Raw genomic sequence first — 17,865 nt, forward strand, 5'->3', positions numbered from 1 at the left:
CTATTTGTCGACCGTTAGGAAAATGCTTAAATTAACAGCACATCCATCATATAGAATACTACTACACAGCCACTGTTACACAAAGTTTTAGTTGACATTTAAAAAGTGTCCACAACATGTGGGAAAGTAAAAAAAGAAAACCTATGATCGAATCCCATTTTTGTTTTTTTAAGAAGGCTATATCAACATTAGCTTTTTTTTTTTTTTTTTTGCAGTACGCGGGCCTCTCACTGCTGTGGCCTCTCCCATTGCGGAGCACAGGCTCCGGATGCGCAGGCTCAGCGGCCATGGCTCATGGGCCCAGCCGCTCCGCGGCATGTGGGATCTTCCCGGACCGGGGCACGAACCCGCGTCCCCTGCATCGGCAGGCAGACTCTCAACCACTGCGCCACCAGGGAAGCCCAACATTAGCTTTTTAAAATAAATTTAGGACACATACCATCATCATGTCTGGGAGATAACATTGCGGGCAACTTTCACTTCTTTTTTCAAAACTTTCTCTAAGTTATTATTTGTTTGCCTTTACCTGTTTCCCATGATTAGAAGGTAAGCTTCATGAGACAGTGACTTTGTGGTGTTCCCCAAGACCTTTGTGGCTTACAGTAAAACTCAATCATATGATTATTGGATGAAATGAATATTTTCAATTTGAAAAAAGACATCTACAAAATTGTACGTGTAAACAAAGATGACAACAAATACCTGTGTACAGAAGAAAGAATGGGAGAAAATAAAATGTTAATCGTTTGAGGCTGTGCAAATTTGGGTTTTTAAAATTTTTTTTATTAAACAGACATCTAAATTTTCAATAATGAGAATATTGCTTTCAATATACTTATAATAGAAAAATTTTCACATAGATGTAACAGACTTTAATAACGAAGGAAAAATTGTTTGCCAGACAATTCACACTCCTCCAAATCATCAGTATTCAGGAATCAAAGGGAGAATATGAGAGGCGCCAGCACTATGATTACATCTGACTGAGGGCAGGGCAGAGTGTACTTTGCACTCGGGCTGCAAAGGCCCCTGCACACCCTTCACCCAGAAGCGCTTCCTCCAATTTCAACCCAGCGGTGAGCGGCCCAGGGAGCCCCTGCTGCCCATCGCTTCAGGGTCTTCCACCTTCCCCAGGAAAAGGAAAGTGTTTTCTGTGTAGACTTACTTAATATCAAGAAATCAACTAAATATAAAAATAAGCAGACAAGGGCCTTCCCTGGTGGCGCAGTGGTTGAGAGTCCGCCTGCCGATGCAGGGGTCACGGGTTCGTGCCCCGGTCCGGGAAGATCCCACATGCCGCGGAGCGGCTGGGCCCGTGAGCCATGGCCGCTGAGCCTGCGCGTCCGGAGCCTGTGCTCCGCAACGGGAGAGGCCACGGCAGTGAGAGGCCCGCATACCACACACACACACACACACACACACACACACAAAAGCAGACAAGCTTAACTAAGTTTGAGATCTGTCTTTTTTTTAAAGTCCAAATAATAAAATGAAAATACAAAATAAGAAGTAGTTACTACTACTAACGAGTTGGTCTGTGGACATTCCAGGTGGCAAAGCTACTTTCCAGTTGGAATTAGAATTGTCTTATTGTTTCACCTTCTCTTTCTCCTTATAGTTACCGCCTGCCTGTGGAATACAGTAAAGACAGAAAACCCCACATATCCTTGCCTTTATCACACTGCAATTGCACTGGGACGCATTCATTTGGCAAATACATTTGTGCTGAGGCTGAGTGAGCAAGACTCATCTGAGGAGGGACAGGGACAATGTCAGTGTGTGCATGTGTCTGTGTGTCCCCTCTGTGTTTGTGAGTTTTTTCCCTGTATTCAGCATATTCAATCCTTCCATACCCAGGAGTTCTGTGCTTTGGGTGATGAAGCAGGTATTTCAATCCTACATGGCTCCTCACATGGTCACAGCTGGTTCGCACCAGGAGGAGAAGAGTTCGGTTTCAGGCAGAGGTGTCCAGGACGCTCTTGGATACACTTTCCAAGGGAAATGTCTATGTGAATAAATTAGACCGCCCAAGAAGAATGGATAAAGAGAGAAGAGGAAACAGGACCTAACCTGCGGAACACTAATACTTAAGGTCCCCAGAGGGGGAAGAACCTACAGGCAGGGCGAAGGAGCAGTCAGGCCAGTGATGTAGGAGGGAAAAAGGGTAAGAAAGTGTTGCTTCACAGAAACCGGAGGATGAGAGCATTTTAAGACAGAATGATCACAGGTGTCAAATGCTGCTGAGGAGCAGGTAAGCTAAGGACTGAAGAGCGATCAACAGATTTGACGATCTAATTTCTGCAAAGCTCCTCTACCCCAAAGTCCTTGAACCTGTCAGTCAAGTCTCCACCTCTATCTTCATATTTTTGCTTTTAAAACAGGATGGGGTGGTGGTGGCTTTTTCTCTTACGATGTTTCAAGGCTCTTTGACTACTCTAAATCTTTAGGCAAAGTCAACCTAAACCTTGTTAATTCCACGTGGTGACAAAAGCTGGGCGCAGGTAGATTATTAAATTTAGATGCTGACAGGAAAGAGTTAGGAAGAGAGAAGGAAAATACTTAATAAGTGCCTGTTTGTTAACAAGTGTTGTTTCTAGAAACCACGAGTTTTTTTTCCAAACAACTATGGCTTTTATGAGTAAACCAAAGGCTCAAAGTGATTCAATTATCTAATCTGTCAAAGTGCAATGATGTTTGTTTCAGCCAACCAAGGCTAAGAGAGGCCTCTTCTAAAATGTTTTTGTGACATCTTCTAAGCCAAGTAGATCAACAAATACAGAGAGAATAAGACTATTTTCCTACCTCTTCCTTCCTGGCCCACCTGTAATTTCGCTGTAGTCCTGGGTTACTAGAGCCCCTGAGCCCAGAACTTAAGCAAACCCTGGCCAATACCATTTCCACATACCAAGGCACAGCAAGACCATTGCCTGGAGTTAGGAATACTATGTGTGGGCAGGGAACGGTGCTTTTCATATATCTCGACCTTTAGTCACAGCTACTCTGAGTACTCAGAATTGTTTTGATATTTGAAAGATAAAATAGATGTCAGCAATGATCATTAATAATACCTGATTTTATTAAGGAATGAGTATTAGGCAATATACTAAGTTTCTTAAACAGATTATGTCTCAAAACAACTCTAAGAGGAAGTATATTATCGTTCCAAATATGACTCTATTTTATAGAGTAGAAGTTCAGAGAGGTTAAATAACTCACCCAAAGTCACACAGCTAGTGAGTACTAGAGCTAAGATTTGAACCCGGGTTTGACTCCTGGTTTTAAGAGCCACTGCTCTTGACTACTTCACGATACTGCCTCAGGTTCTGCATACACCAAACTCAGAATAAGAATTAGCAAGACTCTCTAACCACCTCTACTTTATTTCCATCATCCACTCCCCAGCACCAAGGGTATCTCCCTAACCTTTCCCCCAGAAAACCGTTAACTCATTAACTTTCCTCTTCTATCCATTTCTTTATAAATCCATTTGTCCCCCAGGCCAGAATGGGATAATACATGAAGAATCAAACAATCCAGCAGAACATTTAAGATTAAATAAGTGATCTCTTTTCAACTCTACCCAGAAGGATCCCAAGATGAGGGTTAAAGAACATCAAATGTGGGCTTGGCAGCTACCAGAAGACCTACAACCACCATCCTAAGAACACATTTTGTTAGCAGTGGGTACTATATTTCCGTTTTCATCCCAAAATGAGAACTTTTGATCCTTGGTCACTACATGTTACGTAGTTTCCCAAAACTGGCAAAATTTATCCAAAACCGTATCAATAGTAAAGGGACGGGCTAACTGAGGCAAAAGACAGTGAGTTAATGAGAAAACCATAAACCGTATCAAAAGTGGAAAGAAGTTCACTGCTGTTACTCCTGCTTTTTTCCCACAATACTCAGAATACTAGCTTTGGGCTACTTTTCCCTAGAGTGAATCCAAGTTAGATGGAGGGAGGCAATTCTCTACAGTCACAGCGACACTTGTCAAACGTCACGGATCCTAGATCTTTTGTTGCCACTTTGATGTTGGCCCAAGGTCTCGTTACCAGAGATTCCCAGAACCCTCTGGGTCAGGACAGGAGATGAGGCAATTCTATTCACTGTTTAAAAGTGGTTGTGTTTATTCCAATGTTTTCTGCATGTAGACGGACTCAAAGTCACTTTATTCATAGAATTTAACACTCAGCCGCTTATTTCTGTTTTTAAAAAATTGCTTCGTGTTTGTTTCACCTAGTGATATATTGAGTAATATCAGTAACATGAGCTGAAAGAACCACTATGTAATATATAACTATTATGTGATATTTTAATTAAAAATTGTATCCACTTAGACTACTATTTATGTTGATACCACAGATAAATACCATACATAAATGCCCTGGTAAACCCTAGGATTCTAGTCAGGATGTACCACTAAGGTCATCCAGCCCAAACGCCCACTTCCTGGCCTCTGACACACAAGCAAACAGCTTTCCAGTCTCTCCCAGGAGTGGGGAGCTTAGTGCCCACAAGGTGCAGGCCACAGTTGGGCAGCTCAACTTCTCAGGACGGTCTTCTTCAGATGGAGCTAAAGCCTGTCCACCTATAACTCTCCATTCTCACCTACAGGTCCAGCAACAGACACAGTCAACCTCTTTTCCAAGAGATGCTTTTAAATATTCCCTTCTTCAGGTTATGTAATCTTAGTTTCATCTATCATACCTCATGTTGAATGAGTCAACGTTCTTTTATCATCCTGATCACTTTGCTCTGGCCTCTCAAGTATATGTTTCAGAGCACAAAATGAATTAGAACAAGAAAAACAAAAATATGTTAAGGTATGTCAAAAGATAGGTTTTAGAGCCCGTGGATTGCTTTAGCATGCTCAGCAACGTCTTGCAGTTCAGTCGTCGGTATGGCCCGTCACCAGTACCTATAAGAGAAGCAGGATCAACTCCTCCACTTCATTAACTTGCCCCTCCACCTATCTACTATTAACTTTTAAATAAAAACTCTACCCTGTTCGTCAACATATACTATGAGGTGTAAATGAAAACCATCTAACTGACGCTACATAATAACTGGCTGACATACCAAAGGTCTCAATATGAACTTTCAAAAGAAAAGAACCTAAATTCATGTTGGGATAATTTTGGTAAAGAATGTTTTTATTGAAATGAAAGCTTACCTTAAATAATTTTTAAAAAATTAAATATGCAGATTATTTTAAGAAATAAAAATCTGCCCATGTATCATAAATGACAGTAGTTTCGAGGGCTTGGGATTCTCTTCAGTAATGTGTTCTTTTTAACAGCAGCAAAATATTCCACTAGGTAGATGTGCTATGATGTATATACAGGCCTACCTCACAGATGTTGCAGGTTCAGTTCCAGACCACCACAATAAAGCAAATACCGTAGTAAAGTGAGTCACACAAATTTTTTGGTTTACAGGTACATACAAAAGTTATGTTTATACTATACTGTAGTCTATTAAGTGTGCACTAGCACTATGTCTAAAAAAAAATCTACATACCTTAATTTAAAAATATCTTATTGCTTGGCACTGTACTCCGATTTAAAAAAATTAAATTACAGGAGGTCCAAAGTGCAAGATTCTTCTGCACCTGCGCGGTCGGGGTCACTTCCCGGGCTGCTCTAAGGTGCCCGGCTCACCGCCATCTTGACCTGAGGCTTTGTTGTTCGCGCTGGGCTGGGCGGTTTAGTGTAACTGCCGCTTTAGAAGGGGGCGCAGTAACCTCTAGATGGCCGAGAACTCCGCCATTTCGCAGCCATGGCCGCTCAAAAGATTTGTGAGGTAGTAAAGGGTAGAGAGCTGGACCCGGAGGCGCCACCGCGACAGCAGCAGACATGGAGGACGAAATGCCTAAGACTCTATATGTCGGTAAGCTTTCCTGAGATGTGACAGAAGCTTTAATTCTCCAGAATGATTATGGATACAGCTGGAAATGATCCATATTGTTTTGCAGAGTTTTATGAGCGTCGTCATGCAGCTGTAGCACTAGCTGCTATGAATGGGTGGAATATAATGGGTAAGGAAGTCAAAGTGAAGTGGGCAACAACCCACAGCAGTCAAAAGGAGGACACAAGCAGTAGTACCATTGTCAGCACACAGCGTTCACAAGGTCATTTCCATGTCTTTGTTGGTGATCTCAGTCCAGAAATTACAACTGAAGATACAAAAGCTGCTTTTGCACCATTTGGAAGAATATCAGATGCCCAAGTGGTAAAAGACATGGCAACAGGAAAGTCTAAGGGATATGGCTTTGTCTCCTTTTTCAACAGATGGGATGCTGAAAACTCCATTCAACAGATGGGTGGCCAGTGGCTTGGTGGAAGACAAATCAGAACTAACTGGGCAACCCGAAAGCCTCCAGTTCCAAAGAGTACATATGAGTCAAACACCAAACAGCTATCATATGATGAGGTCGTAAATCAGTCTAGTCCAAGCAACTGTACTGTATATGATGGAGGTGTCACTTCTGGGCTAACAGAACAACTAATGCGTCAGACTTTTTCGCCATTTGGACAAATAATAGAACTTCGAGTCTTTCCAGATAAAGGATATTCTTTTGTTCGGTTCAATTCCCATGAAAGTGCAGCACATGCAGTTGTTTCTGTTAATGGAACTACTGTTGAAGGCCATGTTGTGAAATGCTACTGGGGCAAAGAAACTCTTGATATGATAAATCCCATGCAACAGCAGAATCAAATTGGATATCCACAAGCTTACGGCCACTGGGGCCAGTGGTATGGGAACACACAACAAATTGGCCAGTATATGCCTAATGGTTGGCAAGTACCTGCATATGGAATGTATGGCCAGCTATGGAACCAGCAGGGATTTAAACAGTCTTCTGCACCATGGATGGGACCAAATGATGGAGTGCAGCCGCCTCCAGGACCGAACGGCAGCATGATGCCTCATCAGTCTGCAGAGTCGCAGTGTATGAAACCCAGTGAAAAAGGACTCCAGAACCTAAAGCCAGTGGCTTAAGGCTACAGGGAGTGTAGTAAAGCCCTTGTTTACTTAAAGATTTATCAAATCAGTCAGTGCAAATGTCAGATACAATGTATTTATTTAAAAGATTCATTTTTTAATCATGAAATTACCATCTACATTGTTTTAAAAAGAAACAATATGTTGGATGTCTGCCAATTTTTGCCTTCATTACCTTTTTTGATAAAGTTTCTCAAATCCTTGTTTCATATACAAATGCAGGGATTGCTGCCACTTTTTAAAAATAGAGGCAGAAAATTGCACAATGTTGAACTTTTTTCCACTGAAGTAGTGGGCAGTTCTAGTTTGCATTCCCGATATGATTTAAAACATGTAATATAAAGACTAAAAAAAAAAAAGAAAAAAGGAAAACCCAAACTGTGCCAAGTCTAGAAGTTCTTTGTAATCTTCAGCTTATGCACAATTCTATTTTAGGTTTTTCTGAAATAGGCATTGTTTGAGCTGCCCCATCTCCAGTTTTCCCTTTGGGGTTTTTTAATATAAGATATTAGTTTACATCATTTTTGTATCTACATTTTTTCACAAATTTGTCTTGCCTTATCAAAGTTCTATAAAATATACTTAAATGGAAAAAAAATGATCTTCAGATTGAAAACTTTTCTCAGATGGATTGATAATTGCATTCATCTTGTGTTTTATATGAGAAGGTGCCTCAAGAATTCCCTGTTGAATTTGTTTAAAAGGGTTATCTTCTGTGATAAACTTCGCTGTGTACAGGAAATATAAAAACAAAAACTTGTTACTAAAGAAAATCTCTGAAATGTGATAAGTTCTTATGAACCCATGTTAATTTCATGTGTCAACTTCTACATTTACATGTATCATTTCATTATGTAAAATGTTTTAGCAATTTAACATTTTGCACAGTTAGGAACTTTTTTTTTTTTTTTTTTTTTTTTTGCGGTACGCGGGCCTCTCACTGCTGTGGCCTCTCCCGTCGCGGAGCACATGCTCCGGACGCAGGCTCAGCAGCCATGGCCCACGGGTCCAGCCGCTCTGCGGCATGTGGGATCCTCCCGGACCGGGGCACGAACCCGTGTCCCCTGCATCGGCAGGCGGACTCTCAACCACTGCGCCACCAGGGAAGCCCCAGTTAGCAACTTTGTATGTAATTTCCTCCTTAAAGGCATCATGCAGAATTGACAGGAGATTCATAAGGTTTTGTTTGCATATAAATATCAAATGCACACTTTGGTAGTCTTTGAATACAAAGTTATCTGCTCTTGTTTTTCAAGAACTTTGAGACACAAAGTTGTATGTAAAGAAATATATTAATTTGCCATATTCTAGTTATACTTACTCAAAAAGAGTAAATCAACTTGATTTTAATATGTACAAATGATAGCTGTGAAACTGTAGAATATCCTTATGTCAGTATTAGGGTTTCTTGTGAACTCCAAAATTAGCCTAAATGACGAGCCGGGCAAAGCATTTTTTAAATGTTCAGAGGCCAAAAGATAAACAAACAAAAACCTGTGAAACCCTACCTCCTTAAACAGCCTTCAAAGAGGGGAATCCTCAGTGTATTCATTACTTTGATTCTTTTGGTACCTGTTTTCCTGGAGGTCCCAATTTTATTATTTTGGGGTGGCATTCAGAGGTTTAATCTTTGATGGCATTGTTCTAGTTTTGAAATTTCTAGTACATTTCAGTCTCTTAGAAGAATTGTGGGAGATTTTGTTTTGTTTTGTTTTGTTTTCAGCGAAAGTCACAAACTCTCCTCTTCTTTGACTCACAAAGGGGAAGGGTCCCCAGTGTACATATTTGGATGCTCGGTTGTTTTTAAGACCAGAGAGCTCCTGGTGTTTTATTTAGGAACAGAAAAGGCCCATATAATCCTAAGAGTTTCCTGGCCTGTATCCTCCAGGTAGGAGCAGATGGCTCTAAGCTGGTCTCTAAGCCAATACTCCTGTAAACCAGAGCCCAGGAAAGACAGCTCATAAATGTATAATTCTCTGGAGCTCAATTCTATGCAGTTGTACTGATGTTTCATCAAGTCACTGTGTATTTTTTAAGTGTTGACACATTAAAACTTGCTTTATAGAAGATGAGCAAATTTTTTAAACACTTGGAAATTTTATTTCCTTGTTAATTAACCTTCTACAGATCAGGGCATGCAACCAAAAGCAGCTTAAATACTCAAAAAATAAAATAACAGGATGCTGTTTTTAGATTCTTCTGGTTTATGTTCCTATTTTAGGACCCTCGCTTTTCTCTTATTCAAAAATATTTTATGCCCTATACATCTGTGGACTGCAGGGTAAATTATTTGGGCATAAATAATCCAAGCAAAAGTATAGTTTTTCTTTCATTTTGACTATCTCAAGTAATACCACTTTTTATTAGCCAATATTTTCTTACTGCACAATTCTAAAATGTACACTGACTACTTTTTGAGAAGAAAGTACTATGACTCAAAGGCTTACTACTGAACAAATCTGTAATTCAGGAATATTGCTAACTTTGCTTTAAATCTTATTCTCAGTGTTAAATCATTTTAAAAATTTACAGTCTAAAAATCATAATGGTATTAGTATCAGGTAAGGAAATTATAAAGTTTTTAAAATGGATTCATTCTCTGCAATATGCATTCAAAGTTTACTTTAAAATACATCTGTTACTGTGAAGAACCTAAAGTGGTTCACACTTAATGGGTCATTAAATCCAGTATTCTTTGCCCTGACTGGATATTAAAGTTCCTTTATGTTTTCTATTTTGAAAAATTAAAATAAAAATACTTTGTTGCTAAAAAAAATGCTAACCATCATCTGAACCATCAGCAAGTCACAGTCCTTTTGCTGGTGGAGGGTCCTGCCTTGGTGTTGACAGCTGCTGACTGATCAGGGTGGTGGTTGCTGAAGCTGGGGTGTCTGTGGCAATTTCTTATAATACAAAAACAATGAAGTTTACCACATCAACTGACTCTTCCTTGCACAGTTTTCTGTAGCATGCAGTGCTGTTTGACAGCATTCTACCCACAGTAGAGCTTCTTTCAAAATTGGAATCAATCCTCTCAAACCCTGCTGCTGCTTTATCAACTAAGTTTATGTAATATTCTAAATCCTTTGTTGTCATTTCAACACTCTTCACAGCATCTTTACCAGGAGTAGACTCCATCTCAAGGAACCACTTTCTATGCACATCCATAAGAAGCAACTCCTCAACTGTTCAAGTTTTATCATGAGATGGCAGCAATTCAGTCCCATCTTCAGGCTCCACTACTAATTCTGGTTCTCTTGTCTTTTCCACCACATCTGAAGTTATTTCCTCCACTGAAGTCTTGAACCCCTCAAAGTCACCCATAAGGGTCGGAATCAACTTCTCCCAAACTCCTGTTAATGTTGACATTTTGACCTCTTCCCATGAATCACAAATGTTCTTCATGGCATCTAGTATGGTGAATCCTTTCCAGAAGGTTTTCAACTTACTTTGCCCAGATCCATAAGAGAAATCACCATCTATGGCAGCTACAACCTTACAAAATGTATGTCCTAAATAATAAGATTTGAAAGTCAAAATTACTCCTTGATCCATGGGCTGCAGAATGGATGCTGTGTGAGCAGGCATGAAAACATCATTCATCTCGCTGTACAACTCCATCAAAGCTCTTGGGTGACCATGTGCATTGTCAATGAGCCGTAATGTTTTGAAAGAAAATATTTTTTTCTGAGCAGTAGGCCTCAACAGTGGACTTACACATACAGTAAGCCATGTTGTAAACACATATGCTATCATCCAGGCTTTGTAATTTCCATTTAGAGAGTATAGGCAGAGTAGATTTAGCATAATTCTCATGGGCCCTAGTATTTTCAGGATGGTACATGAGCACTGGCTTCAACCTAAAAGTCAACAGCTGCATTAGCCCCTAACAAGAGAGTCAGCCTGTCTTTTGAAACTCTGAAGACAGGCACTGACTTGCCCTCTCTAGCTATCAAGTTCCTAAATGGCATCTTCTTCCAATAGGAGACTGTTTTGTCTAAACTGAAAATCTGTTGTTTAGTGTAGCCACCTTCATTAATTATCTTAGCTAGATCTTCTGGATAACTTGCTACAGCTTCTACATCAGCACTTGCTGCTTCACCTTGTACTTTTAGGTTATGGAGACAGCTCCTCTCCTTAAACCTCATGAACCAACCTCTGTTAGCTTTAAACTTTTCTTCTACACTTTCCTCACCTCTCTCAGCCTTCAGAGAATTGAAGAGAGTTAGGGCCTTGCTCTGGATTAGGCTTTGACTTAAAGAGAATGGTGTGATTTGTCTGATCTTCTATCCAGACCACTCAAACTATCTCCATATCAGCAATAAGGCTGTTGTGCTTTCTTATTTGCGTGTTCACTGGAACGGCACTTTTAATTTCCTTCAAGAATTCTTCCTTTGATTTGCATCCACAACTTGGCTAAACTGTTTAGCACAAGAGGCCTCGCTTGCAGCCTCTCTCTGCTTTCCATGTGCCTTTTTCACTAAACTTAATCACCTTTAGCTTTTGATCGAAAGTGAGAGCCGAGCAACTGGTTCTTTCACTTGAACACCTAGAGGCCACTGTAGGGTTATTAAGTGGCCTAACTTCCATATTGTTGTGTCTCAAGGAATGGTTGTTTCCTGGGCTCAGAAACCGGAGGAGAAGGTGAAAGATGGAGGAACAGCCAGTCAGTTGGTGGAGCAGTCACAGACATTTATCAGTGAAGTTCACCCCAAAACAATTACAATAGTAACACCAAAGATCACGGATCACAGATCACCACAGCAAATATAATAATAATGAAAAGTTCCAAAATACTGAGAGAATTACCAAAATGTGACACCGAGACACGAAGTGAGCAAATGCTGTTGGAAAAATGGTGCTGATAGACCTACTCAAGGCAGAGCTGCCACAAGCCTTCAATTTGTAAAAAATGTAATACCTGCACAGTAAAATGAGGTAGGCCTGTAGTCTCCTTTTTGACGGACATTTAAGTTCATTTCCATTTTCGCTATAATAAACAAAGTCGCAATGAAACCTACACACCCGTCTGAGTATATCCATAGGATAAAATCCTGGCAGATGGAACTGCATTCTCTACAGTGTTTGTGTACTAACTTTTGACTCTACAGAGCCAGGACAGGAGGAAATCAGCGTGTGGATAGTGTTTAGGCACTGCTCTTCCTATTAAAATTAGCAGCAGGTGACTCAATTCTTTCCCAAAACAGGCCGTTTTGTTTTGGTTTCACAAGGACCTATCCACTGGGAACAGAACAGAGGGTAGTCCTTGTAACCATATCCCTAGGTCACCCTGTATCCGACTACTCAGTGCTCTACAAGCAGAGAGGAAAGTGGCCGGTCCCACCCAACCTCTCTGCATAGGGTCCCAGCTGAAGGGCAGGGATTCAGATCTCCCCAGTTACCAGGTTGTCATTCAATTCTGTAAAAGGAAAACCAGCCCATCAGAGACAACCTGTTTCTAAGAGACAGAGGCAGGTCCCCTCATCTCACCTCCCTGAGCCACACTGGTTTAGGTCTCTAGGATCCTCTGAAAATGTAATCACCTGGAACACGTAAGTACCAACTAAGGAAAAAGATCTTAGCAGGATGTGTCACAAGGGCCAAATGTTTTTATCAACTCCCCTCCAGGAAACCAAATGCCAAACAGTCAATGTTCACTATTTATTTTCTGCAGGAGAAAACTTCAGCACATCATGATAAATAAGAATTCTGTAAGTGAGTGCTTTTAGTTTAACCAAACATCGAAAATAATAAATATGTAAACTATAAAGAAGCGATCACTTCTCCCTTTATAAAAACTTGGTAAGCTATTTCTCTTTTGCATAGCTAATTTCAAATAATATTCTGATCTACAATCTTCATTACATTTACTCCTATACAGAGCTGACCTGTGCATAGTAAAAATCTATATATTAAGTCATTCAGAACAGAGCTCTCAGTTACCACGTGGAGAATGGGAAACAGGCAGCAGAGGCTAAGAGATAAGCCCAAAGTGCCAGCCTCTCCTCTTGTAAAAAAGCACCAGTGTTTGCTGGATGCATTCCCTTAGAAGATATGTGACCACTTACCTGCTTCTCTTTCTTCTGTATTTTCATTATCATCTATTAAAGGCAATTATTTTATTTCTGTAAAACATAAAAAAGGCAAAGATTATGCTAAAATCCAAAATGAAACATTTTAGATTATCTCAAGATTAAGCTGCGACACGTGAGGAAAACACAGAATAGAGGATTACTTCTCCAGAACACTTACAATTAGTGGTCTTCTAGCCCAGCACCCCCCAGAGGCCTACATATAGGCCTAAACCTACCTTCTCCCATCCTGAACCCTAGTTTTTTGCTCCAGATGGAGTCAAAAAGATACTGTCTTTGTAGATAAAACAAGTTATAAAAGATGCTGGCATATTAAATTATGAAGGAAATTAAAAGAGGAGCCAAAAATAATGACATGACTATATTGAGGGGGGTGGAGAGGGGGTAGAACTAAGCAAAGACCTCATTTCTTTTGGAAGAAAATCAGTAAGTAGTATCTACAATTGGAAATCAAGAAATAGAAATATACACAATATGGGCCTCCCTCATGGTGCAGTGGTTAAAAATCTGCCTGGCAATGCAGGGGACACGGGTTCGAGCCCTGGTCGGGGAAGATCCCACATGCTGCAGAGCAACTAAGCCCGTGCGCCACAACTACTGAGCCCGTGCTCTAGAGCCCGCGAGCCACAACTGCTAAGCCCACGTGCCACAACTACTGAAGCCTGCATGCCTAGAGCCGGTGCTTCGCAACAAGAGAAGCCACTGCAGTGAGAAGCCCCCACAGAAGCCCCTGCTCACAGCAACTAGAGAAAGCCCGCGTGCAGCAATGAAGACCCAACGCAGCCAAAAATAAATAAATAAATAAAAAGAAATATATACAATAAAATAGAGCTAAAAGAGTTAAAAGTCGTCTTGAAGGAGAGAGGAGCTGGTGTGAGACAGGACAGGGCACCCTTGCATTTCATCATAAGCTCTCTTACATTACTTGATGTTTTAAACCATGTGCACTTTAACCATGTGCACTTTAAACTGACAAAATAAGTTCCATTCCAATATTTCACATGATCTTTTTTTTAAAAATTAATTTATTTATTTTATTTTTGGCTGTGCTGGGTCTTCGTTGCTGCGCATGGGCTTTCTTTAGTTGCAGCAAGCGGGGGGATACTCTTTGTTGAGGTGCGCATGCTTCTCATTGCAGTGGCTTCTCTTGTTGCGGAGAATGGGCTCTAGGCATGCAGGCTCAGTAGTTGTGGCTTGTGGGCTCCAGAATACATGCTCAGTAGTTGTGGTGCACAGGCTTAGCTGCTCCACAGCATGTGGGATCTTCCTGGACCAGGGCTCGAACCCGTGTCCCCTGCACTGGCAGGCGGATTCTCAACCACTGCACTACCAGGGAAGCCCTCATATGATCTTTTTAAATGATTTTACTGTAGCCAGGACTTAAGCCCCATCCCCACTCCAACCGTAATGCCCATGATGACACCTGAACTTTTTCTCATAAATGACTTTTCAGCACCATAGCAACAAGAGCCTAGCAAGTGGCTTGAGAGGTCACGGAAGTGCACTAAGGGCATCCCAGGGAACAGAAAGAATGCTATTTTAGGAAACCCAGAATTTGGGGCTGCCTGAATCACTCACTCTCACCTTCCCCACAGACAAACAATGGAAGGATCATAGTATCCCGGCTTCTGGTTCTAGTCTGGATGTAGACACCACCTCATATTTATTGTTTACTTTGACTTCCTGGACATCCCAGAGAGCTAGGAAAACATCCCAGAGGCACACAATTATCCTTATGTTATAATTATTTCTCATATCCAAATGAATGTGATGTGTAGGCATCAAGGAGAACTTTAAAGTGAGACAGTCCCACCTTCTAAGTGGGCTCATGGTGTGTATGATGCAACTGAGAAAAATGAAAGATTTCAATCATCCCTGAGGCCACAATTACAGTTTACCAGTTTAAAGTCTGGTAACTTTAGGGTTTTTTTTCCTCCAAGAGTCAGAAGCATTTTCTATTAAAAGGACCATAAAATGCTACCAGGATATTGCTGCTTGCAAAGAGCATAGCATCCAAGGAGGTAACAAGCTGCAAAGTGGGCGCAGGCGGGGCCTAGACCAAGGGGGAAGGAGAGGAGGACAGAGAAGAACTGGCCAAATCAAGAAAAGGGGAAGTCAGCAAACAGTGCTTCTAAGGATCAGTGTGAGGACTAGCATGTGATCGAGCAATTACCTCAAGAAAACCAGAGATTCCTGAGAAATGGCAAGGGGAGGGCTCTGAATCAGGGCAGTTCAAAGAATTTTACCACCTAAACTCCATTACAGTGGAGTCGGCACTAGGTAAACTATGTTAGTACAAGTTTATCTTCTTTATCTCTCAATTTCAAATTATCAGACCCCAGAAAACCAACACTCTCAACTATCACAAATTCTGAAACGAAGAAAGAAGTTTGGAAAATAAATTCTGGCGAATAAAAAGGGATATTATAAATAACCAGACACATATACTCAAATAAAATTCTACCCGACAAAATGAAATCAATCATTTACAAAATACAGAAAACGTCCAGTGCCAATAAAAATTACTTTTTAATTTATAAAAAAAATCAAGTATAATGCAATAGAGACATCAAAAAACACCATTTCTGATCAAGTACCACAAACTAGCATGCAAATAAAACAGGGCCCCAACACTGCCAGGAACGTGGGGAAAACTGTGGACCCACTGATCCTTGCTGATGGCACCTTTCATTGTTTCAGGCTTTCTGAAAGCACTCAGGCAACGTGCCACTAGATCTATGAACTGCCACAGTCCATTGATCTGCCAGTTCCGCTTTCAGGGATCCATCCCAAGGAAATAAGCCAGCAGGAAATAAAGCTGAGAGGAAGCTCAGCGGTGAGGTAGGGCACAACGTGAAAACGCCTGTCACAGCAGAGCTCCGGCACTGCAGAGGGCCACGGAGGTCCTGGGCCCGTGCCATCACAGGGCCTGGGAAGATCAGAGACGGCAGATGAGCACAAGCTGGAAAGACTGGGAAGAGGCTGACGCAAGTGTGGCTTGAATGTGTTTACTCAGCAGAGAGAAGGGTTGGAGGAAAAGAGCTGGGTGAAAGATTCTAAACCAAATCTTACCGCCCCCCACCATCTGTTCACATGCAAGATACTGCCACCTGCACCCTCAGGGATATTCACGCTGCACAGATAACCCCCACCCCATTCTCTGAGAGAGACAGTGTGTGTGAAATCCAAGTGCATCCCAGTGATGATGCTGTAAGAATAACTGCTCTAGTTCACTGGAAGCAGTCTTTGGCCAACCTCACATTGTTACTGTGAAACCATCTCTAGCACCTGGATGGACAGCTACACACCAGCTCACAGCCACTCCACAAGATAACAGATACAAACAACATCGATAGGGACTTCCCTGGTGGCGCAGTGGTTAAGACTCTGAGCTCCCAATGCAGGAGGCCTGGGTTCAATCCCTGGTCAGGGAACTAGATGCCACGTGCATGCTGCAAACTAAGGAGCCTGAGAGCCGCAACTAATGAGCCTGCCAGCCACAACTAATGAATGCACGTGTGTAACTAAGGAGCAGGCAAGCCACAACTAAGGGGCCCACCTGCCGCAACAAAGACCCAGCGCAACCAAATAAATTAAATATTTTTTAAAAAACCAATAGGTGTTCAATAAACATTCTGTTGACTTTTATTTTTCCAAATAGCACCTAGTAGTTTACAATGCACTCTCTCTTCAGTTACCTCTACTTTTTTTTTTTTTTAACCTCTTTGATGACACACATTTAAAAAATACAAAACCACCTAGTCTTTTCGTGAAGCTAAATGTTATGTAGCAGGAATGGAGGACCAGATATACCCTAAAGCAGGTACTTCTGCACACCACTGGACACGGAGCCTCTGCTGCTGTGCTGCCATCACCCAAAAGTTGTGATTAGACAAAAGATTTTGGGATCGATAAAGTAAAAATTAAAACAGTAATTTCAGAGTCTCACAACTTAATTAGAAGCATAATACAAATATATTCTGAAACTCCTGTGTGGACAAACCAGGAAATTTGTTAAGAGGAAAAAGTGTATGTAAAAAAAGAAAAGTGTGTAACTTCTGAATTACATGAAAACTGGGAGGACTCCTCACTGCCTTTCAATGCTTATGTATGAAAGTAGCATTTAATTACCTTCACAAGAAGGTTAGCTGCTAATAATATAAAAAGCAAACAATATAAAAATTCCCATTCCTTCTTACACTCACCTACCTCACGCTGCTTCAATTAAGAAAAATGGGTGCCAGGTTTCAATAATAATATTTTGAAATTTATTACTTTTTCTCTTTCCAGTTCAAAAATTCTGCCCCAGTGCCTGCGCCATTTCCAAGTTCCTCAGTGCTGTGTTATGGACACTTAAAAAATAATAAAACATCAGGTACACACCATTTTACCATTCATTTACGGAAATTATTTAAATTTACTCTATCTGGAGAATTCTGCCACCTGGGGTCTATTTCATTACAAGAGTCTGTGTTTACGGAAACATGGACAAGTGCACACACAGCAGACCATGCCATGGTCCTTATATCCACAGGGACAGCAGAAGACACAGCTGACGGCAGGAGGGATGGGGACCTTCGCTGTTAACAGGCCACCAAATCCCTTCCATGCTATCAGGCACTTTGGGACAGAGAGTAAGTGGGAAGCTACTTTAAAAATCAGATCTACCTTCAATTTTCCACAATGACCATGTACTTTTATCATCGATTCATGCCCCCCTTACGGCAGCAGGCACAAATGAGGCAATCCCACAGTGCTGGCGGGG

General features: G+C 41.2%; 1 protein-coding gene and 1 pseudogene across 4 annotated transcripts in view; one reads left to right on the forward strand and one right to left on the reverse strand.

The window, feature by feature from the left end:
- Nucleotides 1-17,865, reverse strand: part of CHD6 (chromodomain helicase DNA binding protein 6) — a 211,541-nt gene that overhangs the window by 133,271 nt on the left and 60,405 nt on the right. For all 4 annotated transcript variants that reach the window (XR_016387920.1, XM_022592389.3, XM_089896896.1 and 1 more), the window contains one exon: nucleotides 13,077-13,133. Coding sequence is in view for 3 of the 4 variants with exons in the window: in XM_022592389.3 (XP_022448097.2) it covers nucleotides 13,077-13,109 (33 nt within the window). In the remaining variant the exon portion in view is untranslated. The remainder of the gene's footprint in view (nucleotides 1-13,076; nucleotides 13,134-17,865) is intronic.
- LOC111184166 (cytotoxic granule associated RNA binding protein TIA1 pseudogene) lies at nucleotides 5,726-7,038 on the forward strand (annotated as a pseudogene).

Source organism: Delphinapterus leucas, chromosome 15, assembly GCF_059928025.1.
Source record: "Delphinapterus leucas isolate spDelLeu-1000000601 "Yukka" chromosome 15, BTC_Dleu_Yukka2, whole genome shotgun sequence".
NCBI classification, from domain to species: Eukaryota; Metazoa; Chordata; class Mammalia; order Artiodactyla; family Monodontidae; genus Delphinapterus; species Delphinapterus leucas.